The 17,189-nt window shown below is 37.3% G+C and overlaps 1 protein-coding gene across 3 annotated transcripts in view; it reads right to left on the bottom strand.

The window, feature by feature from the left end:
- The window catches only part of SLC25A12 (solute carrier family 25 member 12), a 53,769-nt gene that overhangs the window by 1,721 nt on the left and 34,859 nt on the right, over nt 1-17,189 (bottom strand). For all 3 annotated transcript variants that reach the window (XM_075512596.1, XM_075512594.1, XM_075512595.1), the window contains exons 10-15: nt 17,052-17,136; nt 16,429-16,587; nt 13,136-13,188; nt 12,860-12,940; nt 4,287-4,427; nt 2,177-2,315 (exon numbers count right to left, since the gene is read on the bottom strand). In XM_075512596.1, the coding sequence (XP_075368711.1) occupies nt 2,177-2,315; nt 4,287-4,427; nt 12,860-12,940; nt 13,136-13,188; nt 16,429-16,587; nt 17,052-17,136 (658 nt within the window). The remainder of the gene's footprint in view (nt 1-2,176; nt 2,316-4,286; nt 4,428-12,859; nt 12,941-13,135; nt 13,189-16,428; nt 16,588-17,051; nt 17,137-17,189) is intronic.

Here is a 17,189-nt window from a genome sequence, read left to right as displayed (position 1 = left end):
TGATGCTAATAAACTGTTGTCCTTAGTATAGTCCTTTTGAGTTTCTTCTAAGTTTAAAGGCTAAAGTAAAGAAAATAATAATAAACTATCAACAGCAATTCTCTCAACATCTTCTAGTGGGCTGTCATTAACAGTAGTCTCAAACAGATAAAAGAGGCATTTTTAAATTCACACATACGCTATATATGCAATGAAAGATATCCATGACAAAAATTAGTTGTGCAACCTTACTGTATTTGTTAATGCTCTACAGTATATTTTGCAAATTACACAGATGATTGATTTGGGAACTTGAATCCTGCACATCCATTTGTTAAAGGTGTTAATAAGAAATCTACTACTTAAAATGCCTGTTCTACAGAAATATGTTTGTACTGCTGTTTGGACTGTTCTGTAGGAGAATAGATGCTGCTTACGTCAATAGGCAAGCCATAAAAAGGCTGAGGGCAATGAAGGTGTTTTACAAGCCTGCTTACTACCAACAGCGTGGTGTTAGCCAACAGGGATGGAAGAACAAATCTCCACTTCCAAGGCACCACTCTCAGCTTTCTAGTCAAAGGAAAGGAGAAAGTTTTCAGAAATGTACTCCACAGTATAGAACTGTGTTAGCTGAGATATTTCTGAATACTTCTGAATACTGTAAAAATTTCAACCTCTTAAAAAGAGGAACCATCTTCTGACTTAGAATTTTGAAATTAATTTTGACTTCTGTTGAACTTCTACTATTGGTTAACATTGAATTAAAAGTTTAACAAGTCACTGATTTGCACAGGTGATCATAAACTCTCAAAAGTGGTGCTGGTCAATTCAGGAGGTTTTAAAAGAAAACAGAAGCAAGGTAGTTAAGCCTACAAGCATAAACCAATAGCAACCCTATGCAGATTTTCCTTTACAGGCAGATATGTTCAGACTGTATTCTTCCTTGCAGTGCATGCTTAACGGGAATAGATCGAGCAATTGGGAATTTGAAATTTGCAATTCAGAAAGGCAGATTCCTGTACACGCTATAAAACTAGGCCTACAAGATCTCCACACATTTTTAACAGGGTTCATCACTTAGTATGAGTGACCCAGAAACGCTAATCAAACAAATGAAGAGAAGCTGTGAAGTTTGCAATCTAAAAACAGTGAGTCTTTATATGAGATGATACAAGTTAAATAATAACATTTATGTGTGCTTCTATGAGTACAGTAAGCTAAATAATTTTCCATTTCTGGCAGCTCTGCGTTACTTGAGAATAAGCAGGGCTACAATTCTGTTACTAGTTTCCTAGCTGGTCTCTCCCTTCCCCTCTGGCACGAAGAACATACCAACTGGCAAAGAGCAGGTGCAGCCAAGCTCTGTATCAAGTCCAACACGGGAAACTGCTCTTTGCACACAGACTGCTCATGACTGATGTATACATAGCGATTCCTTACGACTGTAACACGTAACAAAAGGTCTGTTCAGCCCAATGATGTTTCTAAACTGCACAGATTCCAACACTGAATCGTTCACGACTGAGGGGCTGCAGATACCTGTTTTTCATCCTAGTGATCTAATCCTCGGCAGTGCAGAATCTGGCCATCCGTATCCACATTTTTAAACGTCCACCACTACAGTTCCCACATCTAGTATTTTTATACCTCTTGCCATTTAGTAAAAACAACTTTTTATCACAGCTGCCTATTCTCTTTATACTAAATATTTTTGAGAAGTCTTAAAATATTGTAAGTTTCAGAGTATGATACTTTAACTTCAGCTTCTTTACAAACAAATGCCCCATTTTTAGCAATTACATTTAAACTAAGTTTCTTCTCAGTTATTCAGGAATCCAAAACTAGATAAGTCATTCTCTTCTTCGCTCTTATGATATCTCATTTTATGTTCATCAAAGATTCAAATTAGCCTTCAACTCTGAGAGCACAGTAACAAGTAAAACCCCATTGAGACAGACAGATCAAATTTGACTACAAGTTGCTGAGCTGCATTACGCTGTTTATCCACATTATGCAAATGTAATTAGCTCTCATCAAAATTACATCGCCTCCCACTAAGGATAACAGTGATCAAATTTAGATTAAATCAGATACAATGGTACAGTACCCTTCCTTTATATGGGGCTACTGAATGAATATTAAATGTTACTCACTAAAAGAAAAAAAATTACTTCTAGAAAACATTCTGCAAAATTACCTGCAATGGCTCCAGCTGCAAGGAGATTAAGCCCTCCCACATGGCCATTTTCATCAGCAAGCATCAGTTTACTATGAGCATAAACAGGAAAGTAGATGGCAGAAAAGGGAATGTCTCTGAGGAAACATGCTTTGGCACCCTGTCACACAGAAAACAGACATAATACAAATAAATTTTGTAAATAAGTTAAAATTGATATCCAGCAAGCAGCCTGAGCCCAGGAAGTACCAACTCTTTTGATCTACCAGGTAAACAACACAGAAAATAAAATGTCTCAGGAAACAGAAGACGTAGAGTCGACCTTGACAAAAGAATAAAGCACATCTAAAGTAAGTTTCTAGAATGAGGAAGATTCAAGGTTCGTGTCTAATTTCGGTAAGCAGTACGTGACATCAATCCTGACATCAGTACCTAGGATAAATACCTTTTACATATGATGTGTCCAAATGCAATGAAGAAAGTGATAAAGGTCTGTCCTTACGTCTTGCTGACAACAACCCACAACCACGGAAGCAGCAAGACAAGTCCTTGCATGCCATTATTTCCACCAAACACAAAAGCTTTTCTAAAGTATCATTGAGGACTGTAAGACCTCATAGTGACCTCCACTGATCATCATCTGGTTGACTGAAGAAGCTGCACAGGAAGGCTAGCAAAAAGAGGGAAACCATTGCAAAATGGGAGTCTTTCAGTTAAGGGAAGATACAGGGAGACAAAACTAGCGGCCTATGATAATACTGCAAGGAGTAGGTCCTGGCCACAACCTGGCATTAAAGAGACAGGTTGAGTTACAGAGAGTTCCTTAACAGAACTTTGCATGCTGTAAAACCAGTGGAATACTCGTAATAAAACATACCTAATATTCTTCTTTTAGTAACTTCAGTCTGTTACCAACTAAAATAACTCCTTCTGTACAAAGCTCAATAAGCACTTACATGTCCAAAAACCTCATTTGCATACCCTGAAAGCTTTCATGTTACAAAACCACCACTCCTGGCCTCAATACCCAACCAGTATATGCCAAGCCAGCAGCCTGCACACAATGGACCCACCTGAGGCCAGTCACCCAGTAGTTATAATAATAGACAGCACACGTTACAAACTCTACGTGGCTTAAGCAGAAGACCTGATAAAGAGAAACTCGTGCCTTTAATGATTTTAAATGCAGATACTTTATGCTCTAAAATGAGTTCTAAAGAACAGCAGAATTTTTAGTGGGCTCAATTGTTTAATTACTGCAAACAGAAATGGTAATTTTGTCCCATGTCCCAACACACCTGTGATCTTTAGGAAATGTAATGGTCATGAATCTGATCCCCTGAATTCAAAACAAAAGCTTCAGCTCTAAAAGTAAATTTGCACATTTTTATAGTATTATTGCAGGTCTATGGACAAATCACGTAAAACAATGTTTTTTAAGTCACAGGTAATATAACTGCTGAATTTACCTATTGCCCCTTGCACTGGCAGAAGATACAGGAAGAAATACTCTTCCTTGTTTAAGAAAACTAATAGCTTCTGCTCCATTACATCTGATCTGTAATGATGGTAGTAAGTGTACCTGCAGGGAAGGAATCTGTTGACTGGCATTCTGCTGAAGTACAGTACAGCATGGACCTTTTTTTAGTGGAATTCGTTATTGACAAATCCCACCACTTAACTTCTTAAAAATCTGAATCCTACTAAACTCCACTACTGTTTCACTGCCGTCAAATTATTAAGACAAAGAGAATATCCTGCTGCAAAGATAACAATAGAGATAACAGAGATTCAAAATAAATGTAAGAAAAATACACAAGGAAAGCTAAAGAAACTTTTCACAAAACCCCACCAAATGAAATGATCAGTGCCAGAAGCCAGCAGGTCTGCAATACAGGACTCCCTGTAGCTTGGCATAAAAGGCCAAAGGATAGAATGGGGGAGCATTTTTTTTGTATCCCACTGCCATTAATATAGAAGTGGGTTTTCTTCAGTTTTCCACTGTGGGGCTGCCCTGCAGGAAGAAATTGGTTTTAAATTCAAAAGGTTTCTTTGTTTTTAACAGGTTTTGTTTCAACAATGTAAAAGTTTAGCATAAAACGATGAAGCCACTCAAAGCAGAAATACATACCTTATAAAGACCAAGAAGGCCTAAATCTTTTATAACAGAGAGGGCACTGACTCTGGGTCCTGTGGTAATTTCTCCTGCGACCTGCAACCGAATCTTCACAATCTCCAGTGGATTAGTGAAGATGACCTGGGAAGCTCCTGCCTGCAAGCCCAAAGAAAAAAAAGAAAAAGGAAGTAAATTGTGTTACTAGAGCAGGTGGCGACAGGTTGACTTTTGCAAGGTGCTGCATGCCTTCACTTCTCACTGCATTGGCTGATATTCTCATGTAAAAATATATGAGAGATATTTAATAAAGCACCTGTCTGGAAGTTAAAAGTCCCAAATCAGAAATCATGGGTTTGTACGAAATAAATTTTTACATTTATATGTTTATAGTCCACAGAGGTGGATTAATTCAGTTTGTCTCTGCTCTTCTCCTTGACATCACTTTCTAGGAGTCATGGCTGTGTTTAAAAGTCTATCAATCAGATATTACATGAAATACTAAACTAAAATAATCATTAGACTTGTGCTACTAGAGCATCAAACACATATAAAGACGACCTTATGTTTATTCAATAATAATTCATCACCAATGTGTAGACATGTTATTTGCATTTAGTGGTGATGCTGTTTAAAAGGTAAATTTGCATTTAATGGTGTAATTTTAAATTATTAGAAAAGGTGTTTGGAGTTTTGTTTAGCAGCCTTTAATTGTTCTAAGTGGAAACAAAATAAAAAATTTAAATAGGAAGAGTAACATTTCAAAAAATGATACTAGATAGAAACAGGAGTCACATCTTTCTCTGAGCTGAGCATGACAGATTTTACATGCGGAAATACTCTGCTAGCAGGGCTGAAGGACTAGTGTTGCAGAATTGCTTCAGATTCTGCACTTTAACCAAAGACTTTCAAAGAACTACATTTCAGGTTTGAGAGAGATTCAATCTGACAGTTCAGCTTCAGAAGCATGTAAACCTATTTAAAGTGACATGTTTAGATTTCTCCCTGGTTTGCTGTAGGTACTACCATTCACTTCTGGATAAGTGTGTGGTTCATCACAAAACAGCTAAATTTTACTCAGCTTTCTTTTCCCTCTTCCTAAGCCATCTTTTTTCATTTAAAAATCAAAATGACTTCCTTAAAATTTATGGCATATAACCACTTGAATACAGCCAACTTTAAAAAGCATTTCTTCCACAATCTAAAAGCTCCTCTTAATCTTGATCTATTCCTCCAACCCATCAAATCTTAGTGAAGGAAAAAGATGCAAAACATCTGCAATTAAAGCTTTTTTCCACTTCTAAATTGCCCAGGAAATAAACTCTCTTTGTGATGCTGGGGGGGTGTGTGTGTGTGAAGGAAAATCAATAGTCTGCTACAGCACCTCCTGGACAGCATGCATGGTGTTCTTTGCTAATTGATTCAGAACTAATGAACGCTAATCCTTTCTGCCTATAGCACAATCTTCCTCTCTCCAGAAGCAGGCAGAATAAACTTGAGATTAGCCCTGAAGCATGTCTTAGAAGCTGGTAACTTGAATTATTCTAGACTTGAGACAAAAGAGCACTGCAAACCTCAACAGCTCTTACTGAGAATGACCAAGCACTCAGGTAGAATCTATGGGATGGGGGCATGAAGCATCAAAATCTTCACTGACCAAGCCCCCCATACTTCACTGAACCTTTACTGAGCACAGTGCCATCCTTTTATTGCAGGCCCCGTTTATTACTTCACTCAATATTGACATTTAAAATCATCATTGTTATGGCTTTACTAAAGCACTTTGACCCAAACAGTGGGAGATCAACCCCTGCTTTTGATTAATTATCTCCACTGTATTAGTTACTGTCTTTAACACTTTCTACTCAAATAATCAGTCTAGGTCGTTAATCTTCGTTTTATTCCCTCACTTCTTCACCCCTCTGAAAGAAAATCAAAGCCTACATTTTTGTGGACATTTATTGCAACCATCAGGAAGAACACTGGCACTCCCAGACCAGCCAAACTGATCCCATCTTCTGTCCCTTGGACTTAATGCATTGTGTTTACTCAGTTACCTGACACCACTCGTGTCCAAAGCCATTCTTCAGACTCTCTTCTCATCTCACCTTTTCCTTCACAGTTCATACACACCTATGCATGCAAGATGAAATGGCTGTCGTGCCAGGCAAAGTTCCAATCTAAATAAAACTTACAAAATTCTCATCTGGCAAGTTCTGTTAAACAATAACCAATTTATTTGTTTGTATTGCATTAAACAGAAAACCAATTTCAAATGTTTATCATTTCCCTACATCATTTTAAAAAATAATTTTGGTAGATAAAACATTAAGCAGAATGCTCTTATTACATAATACAATGCACCACACAAAAAATTCAAATAACTTTAAATTTAGACACTAAGCTAGAAATTCACTCCTTCTAGACAATTACCTGCTACCTGCCTATTAAATATGCATTCTTTGTTTACATATATATGTGAAATTCAATTTTTTATTTGTAATGTTATAAATTAGCACATCCTGCAGAGCAGCCAAAATAACTCTTCCTATTTGCCTAACACCCACCACAGAAACACAAATAGGCCAATTCATAAACATTTCTATTTTCTACCCTGCATTCAATCTTCCTGCAATTAACATTCTCCTCTCCTAGGTGCACAACTGCCTACCTTTCTGTTAAAATCAGCAACAGCCCTCTTCTGATACAGAAATGAAAAGAGAGTACTCTAAACACAACACATTTTAATAATTTAGTAGCAATACCAACTATATCTACAATGTTACAAATTGTATATTGTTAATACATAATTATATATTACGACAATATTAATATTAAAATATGAGTTGATGATCGGGTTATTGAGCAAAATAAAATATAAGGAAAACCCTAATATATGCTTATATTATCAGTAGAAAACCATTTGAAAAGCTCTCTAATTACATTAGCAGTTTGAACATTGAGTATTTACAGTGTTGACAAACTTCTCAACAGGCAGCTTTCTCAAACAGAGCTGTAACTGTCAAGATACCCAGTTAAATACTCCCTATCAGCAATATGTACCTCTGTCCAAGTCTTGACTGTTCATACAGTTATACTTGGAGCTCGGAAAACTTTCCTGCACAGTAGTGATTTGATTCACGTGAAGAGGGGCACTGAATTCACTGGAGTTGCATGAATGAGTTAGGTCCTTAGACACATCAGATAAGACAAGAACTGACTTTAATATAGAACATGTAACACAAGAAAACTCACTTTTTCATTGTGGGTTGTTTTTTTTAAATGAATGAATGAATTTTCCTTTTTAAGTCAATGGTTGCTTAACTATCTGATGAAGAACACGTGAGGCAGAGGAGAGTGCTGCCTGGGGAGCAGAGGAAGAGCACTCCCCAGAAGAGGGTGCAGAGGAGAATGACACAAAGGATCTCCAAATCAAAATGAACTGGCAGCGTGCAGGGTTGCAATACAAATCTCCATGCTTCTGTGCAAATCACTGGCAATCATCATCATTCTTTTTCAAAGGATCTTACTTCAGCTGTCAGCTATGTATGTTAAATACAAGTGCACGTGTATATACACACAGAGGTATACATTGCAGTCCTTGAATTTCTTTTGGAGAAGGTGCACTACATCTAGATTTTCCCCCCATAAAAACCTCCCTTCACACATAAATTACAACAGACACTTTAAAAAAGGTTGACAAATTTGTTTCTGAATGGAGGTTATTCATACACATCAAAAATACCAGTAATAAAAGCTTCTACTTAACCTTAATGTCATGTAAAATAACTCTACAAGGAGCAAATAAAGGAACTAAATCTGACAGCAAAGGTTATGAGAGAAAAGATGTAGTTTGAGATCCCACAGCAAACGCCCCATGACATGCCAAAGGCTGAAGGAAATACACAAATGACCCTGCAACATGAGACCTCTTGCCCTTTCCAATTCCACCCGAGAGGCATATGCTACAAAGGGGGAGAGGCCTATTTCAAGCCCTTCCTTCCTTCCTTTTTGAAACCACCACATCCTGGACCACAACTATGTCCCATACAAGCAGCTAAAATAAGATGTTACTTAAACAGTCTGGTTTAAAAACATCAAAAGAACTTGCACTTCTTTCGCAAGGCAAAGCTGTCGTTGTTCATGCACCTACAGTAAGCTTACTGTCTCTTTTACTAAACAATAAATTTCTCCCTAACTTTAAATGTCCACAACAGAGATCAAGATAAAGCAGTAAAGTTTAATTCTGCTTCTAACTTTATCCGTTTAAAGTATATTAAAAGAAGTAGATGTCTTCAAGATTTTGAAGGAAAAGTAGTCTGAAAGCTATAATCCTATATTTTTGTGTTTGTTAAATAAAAACAGTAACATTTTAAATTATTTTTTCAAAAAGAAATATTTGACACATTCCTATTTGCCTGATAAGCCTATATACATGTTTGTGTGTGTATGTGTATATATATATAAATACATATGAAAATTATTTTTACAAGTATACCAAAGTATTTAGACTAAATGTTAGATTTAATGTTTAAATATATACAAGTTTTTAAGTCAGTGGTAAATTTGGACCTCTATGTGTATGTATGTGCAAACACACACACACACCCCCCAACCTCTAATCATCAACAGATGCATTGCCTACACCTCCAAGAAGGGTTCTTAGACCCTTTCTGTCTGGCACCCCACATCCTCCTCCTCCCAGCAGCACAAATCGGAAATGTCTTTCAGATGAAACAGGATTCATCCATTCAAAATGCTAAGCACCATGCACATTGCATTGATGGGAAGAATCCATTTCTTCCTGTGTAACTCATAGCAATTACAGCTTAAAATCACAGCATCTTTGTCTGCTGTACTTATGAATCATTTACATAGCATTAGATGTCTACTTCAACATCACTTCCCAACTGCAGATGAACAGTTGCCCTACAGCACCTTGCCCTTCACGATGTACTCACGAGTCATGCACATAAGCTCCTTTGAGAAGCACTGTCCATATCAGGTATGCGCTCTCTGCTTCCCCAGCCGCTGTCGGGATACAGGAAAGCATTGCCAAAGCCTCACTCAGTCCCCCTGCAACTCAAAGCTAATGGTAGCTGAAAACTCCAAAAGCAGAAATGCAGGCTAATCAATGAATTACAATGAAATGTAATTCAATTAATTAAAGTAACAGTAGCAAAAGAAATTGTTTTCTCTGAATATGCGTAAGTACGGATAGTGCTGTTGATGATTAACAAACCAGCCTACTCTCGGGAAGGTAGGAAGATGGGGTATCAGTTTCATCCATCAGGGACCAGAGCCCTTTCATTGACAGGTATGACCTGACCGCTGTAACTGAGCTGCCCCACATAGCTGTTCTGCAGATTTCAAATACAGCTACAGCTTGGGAGCAGCTGGGAATATTTGGGCTGTGACAAAGCAGACCCTACACTTCCCAATGACATTTACATTGCCCAGCAGCTAGCAGGTAGGTTTCAAGGAGCACAGGGCACAGGCTGCCTGCGGGAGGTCCCTGCCCTGCAGAAAGGAAGGAAAGACAACAGACAGGCAGCTGACCATATAAACAGGCCACTGCATGGGCGGATGTCTTTGTTAATGGCTACGAGAATGAAGACACTTCCTCTTACTGGGAATGGGAGTTTGTTCCATAACCTTACAGGAGCTGAGAATAATTGGAGTCTGAGAAGTAAGATTTTGGCCAAAGAGACCCAGTCTCTTGGAGTTACCGTTTCTGGAGGAGGCACATGCCTGTGGGTAGTCCCTTTGCTGGATGATATAGCACTTCTTGCAGACACTCCAGAGCTATACAGCCTACGCAGGTTCTCTTGAATCACTACTGTCTTAATGTCAAATGTTTCACCTGTCCTCATGTGTGGGTCTTAGAAGACTGTAACACCATACGTAGGCTTTGATATGGCACTGCCATCCAGAGAGGAGAATTTGCTAGGTCTGCTGGAGCCCTTCCCAAGCTGCCTCCACTTCCTCGCAAGAATTTTTTTTGTTCCTGGTTGAGGACTGTGGCATGCACAATGTGCTTTTGTACAGCTCGCAAGAGGGTGGGCCTTCAAATGTCAGGAAGGCCTCTGCTGTAAACTCCATAAAACGGCTGAAAATATGGCTTGCTCTTCTTGCTCATCCACTACCAGTTCCATACCAGAAATGATGAAAAAGTGCATTATTCCTGTTAATCAGGAGAAGGTTCAACACTAAACACAGGCAAGTGATGGTCAGAGACAGTAATAAGTACATGTCTGAGAACTACATATGGGTATAATGCTGTTTCTTCTGATGTTATGACAAGGTGAAAAGCATGTTTTGCATTTAGCCTATATTTATAGTCTACTATTAGCAAAATATTTACGTGTTGAACAATAAAGAAAAGCCACAAAAAACCAAATTACCCAAATCCAGATGCTGAAAATAATTTTGACATATATAAAACCCAAACAGTCCCACAACAACCCATCATTTTATATTAACAGAGAAAAAAGGAATAGAATAAAGGAAAAAACAAAGAAGAAAAGTAGCATCACCCAAACAGAAAGTCTTGCGTGCCCCTGCATGTAGAAATGGACTAAGCTTACTTGTGGCACTTCCTTGGATATAACTGTTGGTTATGTCTCATAATATTTTGTAGAAAAACAGTATACAATGAACACCAGAAGGGCGAAGATCAACACTATTTCCAAGCAAGTCAACATAAAAAAGGTCTGTCACAATGAGGATGAACAGGACTGAGGATGAGAAAGAGAAAGACTAATGGATCAGCTTGCTACTGCTTTAGTCAACTGATACTTTCAGACTTTAAGAATAAACTTTATATCTTCCTAATAAAGGTTCTGGTATTTAGGAAGAAGTGAAATTGCTAAAATGGAACTAAGCAGCAGTACAGACAGAAAATTCATCAACTGGCAAGATATCAGATGATCCAGAGGAGGCTACAAAGAAATGAACATCCCCGAAATGAACATCCCCGAAATGAACATCCCCGAGGTTGCTAAACTGTGGTCAACTCCTGTCCTACAAAGGCCAACTTTGTTTAAAATTCTCCCAGATTGAGTGAGATAACTATTATCTTGAAAAAGGAGATGAAAATATCGGCTAAGACAGTCAGCTAGAAGAAAGGGTTGCATTTGGACAGATTATAAGTCTGCTCAGCTTCACAGAAACATCCAAATTTCTGAAAGCTTATCTGAAACTCAGATTTCTCCCCAATTTTTGCATGTTCACTACAGTAAGACAATAAAGTTATTTTGAAAAAGGAGTATCTACCAGGAAGTGGAAAAGCCTCTAATGTAGACTGAATTTAATATTATACATTCAGTACAAAAGGACGTAAAATAATAAAACTGATTATCAGATGTTTGATTTTAATTATGAATTTAACCACAACACAGAGAAAAACACTAATGAATTATATTCACTGCTGTTATAAATAACCTGTATGTGCTTTCTGTGTTACTGAGCTTTCCAGAAAAAGGTTAGTCTTTTGCTAGCTATACATCACAGCTGCTTTCTCACATTTCTCAGAAAATAAACTTTCTACACTGACAGGTGAAGACTCAAGCATGTACCAGGCTGCCAAATTCAATCAGGCAGAACTATAAGCAGCCTCCCTTCAGGGCTGCTTCTTTGAATTAAAAGTTTGCAGAGGTCAACAACCTTTCTGCCCCAGGTTTTGTTGTAAGCTGAGGAGGTTTTATACCAGCCTGTCAGCCTACTCAACTGGAAGTTATTAGTGTTCTCCACTACAAAAGAAACCTAACTCAAGCCTTAAACATTTTATAGGGTTAACAACTGTTGAGGAATCCCACAAATGAAATTAGCCAACGTGCAAAACAAAACAAAAAAAAAATCTATCATCAATATCAGTTCAAACCACTTACAGATTGCTAAGAGATCCACTGAATTACAGCCCTCAATCTCAACGAAAACACAATTGTTTTTGAACTGTATTTAGATGATGGATGTAGTTAGTGTCTGGAGTAATGTAGCTACATTTTATATGAAGTCATTTAAACAGAAAATTCACTCATACCTGTTATCTGAAAGATAAGGCTACACTGTTCAGTTTTTCCACATTTTCACAAACAGAAAAATTTCACATAGAGCAAATTGAAGAGAGTATTTCTTTTCCTTCTTAAAATCTTCAGCAAGAAATACATTTTTTTAAACTGTTCTAGCTTCCCCCCCACATCGCTGAAGGAGAGTCAAACATGATCTCTACAATCCATTCTCAAGAACTCCCTGTATCTTTCCAAACTAACCATGAACGCCAACCCAAGCAAAAGTATGGAAAGGGAGAAGAGGCACCCTCTCTTTAGCCTTTTGTGAATAAAACCACTGCTGAAACTGAAAGTTAGAAACTGGGCCAAAAGAAGTTGTTCAAGCACGTAATTCCAAGGGAACTCAACTCAGAATTATTCAAAGCTTTCCAAACAGAAAAAGTACTTTTTTAGTTATTGTGACTGGGAGAAAAAAGAACAGTTCTGTTCAAATGGACAAAGCACACCCATTAACTGTCATTCCAACTATACTGCACATGACCAAGAATCAATTTTTCCTAGGAATACAGGACAGATACTTACACAGCCTCCAGCAAGGACCTCTGCGGGGAGTGGAATGGAACCATCTTTCTTAGTAAATTTGTCTCTGACAAAGTCATTAACCTAATAAAGATACAATACATTACACACAATTTGAAGTTATTTTTCCTCCTTATTAACATATATCAAGTACATCTGTAATCATATATATTAGAGTTCTTGTAAGTGGTCATCTTTCACACATTTTAGGAAATAAAACCTGTGTATATTAACAAACAAAAGGATGCCAGGGGGAAAAAAAAAAAAAAAGATACGTACAGTTAGCTTAATAGCCTTTTCTGGAGCAACACCTATCAGCTGTGGCAACAAGCCTATAGAAACAAAGACATCATAAGGCAATATTATCTTCCTAATACAGAAACTAGTATTCTGTAAGAGCTCTACAGAAATGCCTTTCTGCACATGGGATATCCTTTGAGGTGGATGGCATTTATGTATTTGATGCTGCTAGAGCACTGCATATTCATACCAATACAATTTTATATTAAGATTTTTGTTGAAAATGGTAATGAAAAGGGCGACCAGATCTGCCTTCCACAACCAAGTCAAGCCTGATACTGTTGCTGTACAGAAGGAAAAAAAGGGTAAGGACTGAACATACACCTTGAATATGTCTGCTACATAAGAGTTTGTTTGACATTTTTAGCCCCTTAATATCATTTTCCCACAAAACTTGCAATTATTTTTTAAAATAAGAGGGTAATTGTGAGATATACACATGACTATGATAAATTATCAACTCACTTCTACTTGACTCGCTAACCTGAGTTTTTTGAAGGCTTCAGTCAACTAAGGATATAAAGGATTTTCTCTTGTTCAGTCCAACACGGTAGCACGAACTTCTTTAAACCCTATTACTATTAAGTATTTTTTATCTCACCAAGAGGACACATTAGTGGACAGAAACCGATTTTGAAAAGGCCCTTGCTCCTGGAAAATAGCTACTATCAAAATGAACTGCCATTTGATGAAAGCACATACACTTTTCCAGGAACTAATAGGTTTAAGAAAAAAATCAGTAGATGGCAGTCTTAACTTCCTAACACACAAGATTATAACAGCATCTGTTATTTTTAAATCCATTTTCTCCACAGTCATTTTGTCATATGTATAAATTATAAAACTTAAAAGGCTTGTTTTTATTAGAAGTGTTCATTTCTTAATATTATTCCATGGTTAGGGAATATCAGTTTGTCAAAAGTGTTTGCCAGTTAACTAACAAAAAAATCCCATGCTAATTATATCAAATACCAGATAACAGCAACAAAACTGTATTGATTTAGTTTTCCACTATCTGTTAAGTGAAAAGAATAATAGCTAAAAATTCACCAAAAATGTTCAAAATTACCAAAAGTACTCAGCCTCCAGAATTTTTATATTACTTCCTTAAAAGGAAGCTCAGAGCAAATGCACCTAAATAGAAAGTGCAGCAGTTAATATATGCAGTGTAGTGTTTTCTTCCAACATAGTACTTTCTGTGTGATTTATAGACTTACTATGCTGAGAAAGGTAGTTATTAAATACAAAGAAAGGTTGACAATAACAAAAAGCAATGCTGCCCTCCCAGCCTGAATCTCTGATCTACCATGAAAAGAACATCCAGCTCTGCAGTCCCCTACACTTTAAAAACCCAAAACTACCAGACAGAACACCACAAGACAATCCTCCCCACCCCTCCTTTTATGCAGGTGAACTCGTTGGGCACACACATTTGGTGTGCCAGAGAACCTGGGACCCTGCATGGTCTAGTGAGGGACCTTAGAAGATACTTCATTAGTTCTGAAGTTGGATGCCAGGATTCAGAAATGTCATAATTTTCTTGACCAAAAATTGTAAGTTTTATTTAAAAATAGGAACTTTCCAGTATGCATTCAGATCTATCTTTTAAACTGCGGTAAGTGACTACATTGTATCTTTATATTATAATACGATTAGGATAATCCAGCTCAGGAATATAAGAATTCAGTAACAGACCCCCAGTCAACTCCATAAACGTTTCTGCTGTTTAGTTTAATATACTTCCACAGACCATCTAGTTCCGAGTCCAACACTGCCCATTAACAGTAACACACTGCCCATTAACAGTAACATTTTCAAAACAACTACATGGACTTCTTATGCCAAACAATCTTAAAGAAAATTCTTAAACAGACTATTAAGAAGTTTAACAAGCTGACGTTCTTTCAAACAAGCGCATTTTTTCTCAAGTGTAAAGCATTGCTTTTAACTCATCTATGGAATTATCCTTGATTTCAAAGTGTTTGGGAAAGGTTAGAAAACAAAAATAAAAATAACAAATGATCAGTTTTAGAAGCTGCTGTGCAAAACCATATGGTTGGGGAGGGGGGCGGGAAGAGAAAGAAAACAGTACTGTAGAACAGTACTGTAGAAATAGTCTCACAAATGTAACTCAAGGAGTATTTGCTTTTGTGAAAGATTTAGCAACAAAAAAGTAAAACAATTTACCAGTAAGACGTCATTTACGGAGATTACAGCTATTTCATTAACATTTTCACTGACATATTCCTCCCTCTACTCACTTGCATAGCAAAATCCTGCAAGATTACAAAAAACTCTTTAGCCAGAATCCACAGATTTTCACATGCAAAAACTTCTCAGATACTGCCCTTAAAGGACACTGTCCAGTGTCTTCATTGACAGAACGCATTGCAAAGCAGAAAAAAAGGCTGTGACCATCATGGAAGTGAGTGACTTTGCTCCAACTAAAAAAAAAAGTGCCAATTAAGAAATACCTTACTGATCCTTATGAAAATTGTGCACTTCATTAAGTTATGTGAAATGACAATTAAAAACAGAGAGTTCAACTAACTACCAGTTTCAGAGGACTGGCTAGCACGTACCCTCTATGTAAGTCACCTTATTGATGTGATAAAAACCTGTTCAGAATCTTCTCCTAAGCTAAAAGATGATGTAAGATAGCTTTCAGTCTAACTGATAAAACTGCTAAAAAGTTGCTTTGAATTCTTAACCTGCGTTCCAGAGGTCTTTTCTTTTTTTAAATTACAACTTTTATGAGTTCCACTGTTGATATTTTAAAGTAAAATAGAGCAACATAATACAACAGCGGGATGCAATTTCTTATTCACAGGACAAAATCATAAAACAAGTCCCACTACCTGCAAAAGTATGAGGCATAAGATCTGGCATCCAGTTTAACAGGTACATTTCAAAATGACTGTCTTTCGTCTCTTTTAACAAAAAATATTTGCAGTAAAATGGATCTTTATTCTTCAGATGCTAATCTGTTCCCGATGTTTGCCCCCAGCCAAAAGTTACAATCCTCAGTTTGTGAGACAACAATCATGTCCACAACACCCACACCCCAGAAATTAGGACTTTGAACAACCTAAGCAGCAAGGAGCAAATTAGTAACAATAAAAATATGCCCAGTTTTTCCCAGCAATTGTGTATGATGAACAGTGCTCAAGGTAACAGAAATATACAGCTCTATGAAACAGAAGCAAAATTGTACGATATCAAGTTTCCTGGTTTTCCCTGACTCAATATACATATATTTTTTATTCACTTACCTCTGTAAAGACCAAAAAAGCCTTCAAAGCGCAAAACCTTTTTAAAGCAGTCAAAGCTGTTTTTATACATCAACTCTCCTACGACTGAACCAGAGGAGCGCTGATTCTGCATACGAGTTTTCACCAGGTCTATGGGATATACCGCAGTAGCACCAACAGCTGTAAGAAAGGATTTAGAGTATTATTTCTGCAACATCATTATTGGTGTAGTATATAATTCTTATGATGGTTTTCTACAACATTTATTTAAACATAAAGAATACATAAGCTGGTAAGATCTCTGATATGTTGGAAGTAAGATAGGACAATGCTGAAAGTCTAGAAAAAGTCTCAAGGAGAATGGATTACACTGTTACATAAAACAAGGTGCGTAGAACAAAGAAAACCAATCTGAATTACCTGTAAGGAAATTTGTTACTGGAGTAGAGTTTCAGAGGACTGTGGAGGGATACGAGAACAGAAGCGATAAAGGAAGAAAGGGAACGGCACAACCAAAAGTGGCTCCACCCTCCAATTCTTCACGTGTATAACGAAGAAATGCACCTTAGATGAGACCAAGTAGTCTGGCAAGACAGTGTTAAACTAACCCAAGCTTGAAAATAGAAACCAGAAATATTACTCACCTCCAGCAATTGAGCCCAAAGTGAACCTGTAAGCTGACTCAGCTACCTGGAGCCAGATAGGCCTGCCTAACTCTCCGAAAGATTGCTGTGTGAGGAAAAGGAAAAAGAGAAAAAAAAAAAAAAAAGAGGCTTGAAAAT

Source organism: Mycteria americana, chromosome 9 (genome assembly GCF_035582795.1).
Source record: "Mycteria americana isolate JAX WOST 10 ecotype Jacksonville Zoo and Gardens chromosome 9, USCA_MyAme_1.0, whole genome shotgun sequence".
Classification (NCBI taxonomy): domain Eukaryota; kingdom Metazoa; phylum Chordata; class Aves; order Ciconiiformes; family Ciconiidae; genus Mycteria; species Mycteria americana.
This window is presented reverse-complemented; position numbering and strand designations above follow the sequence as displayed.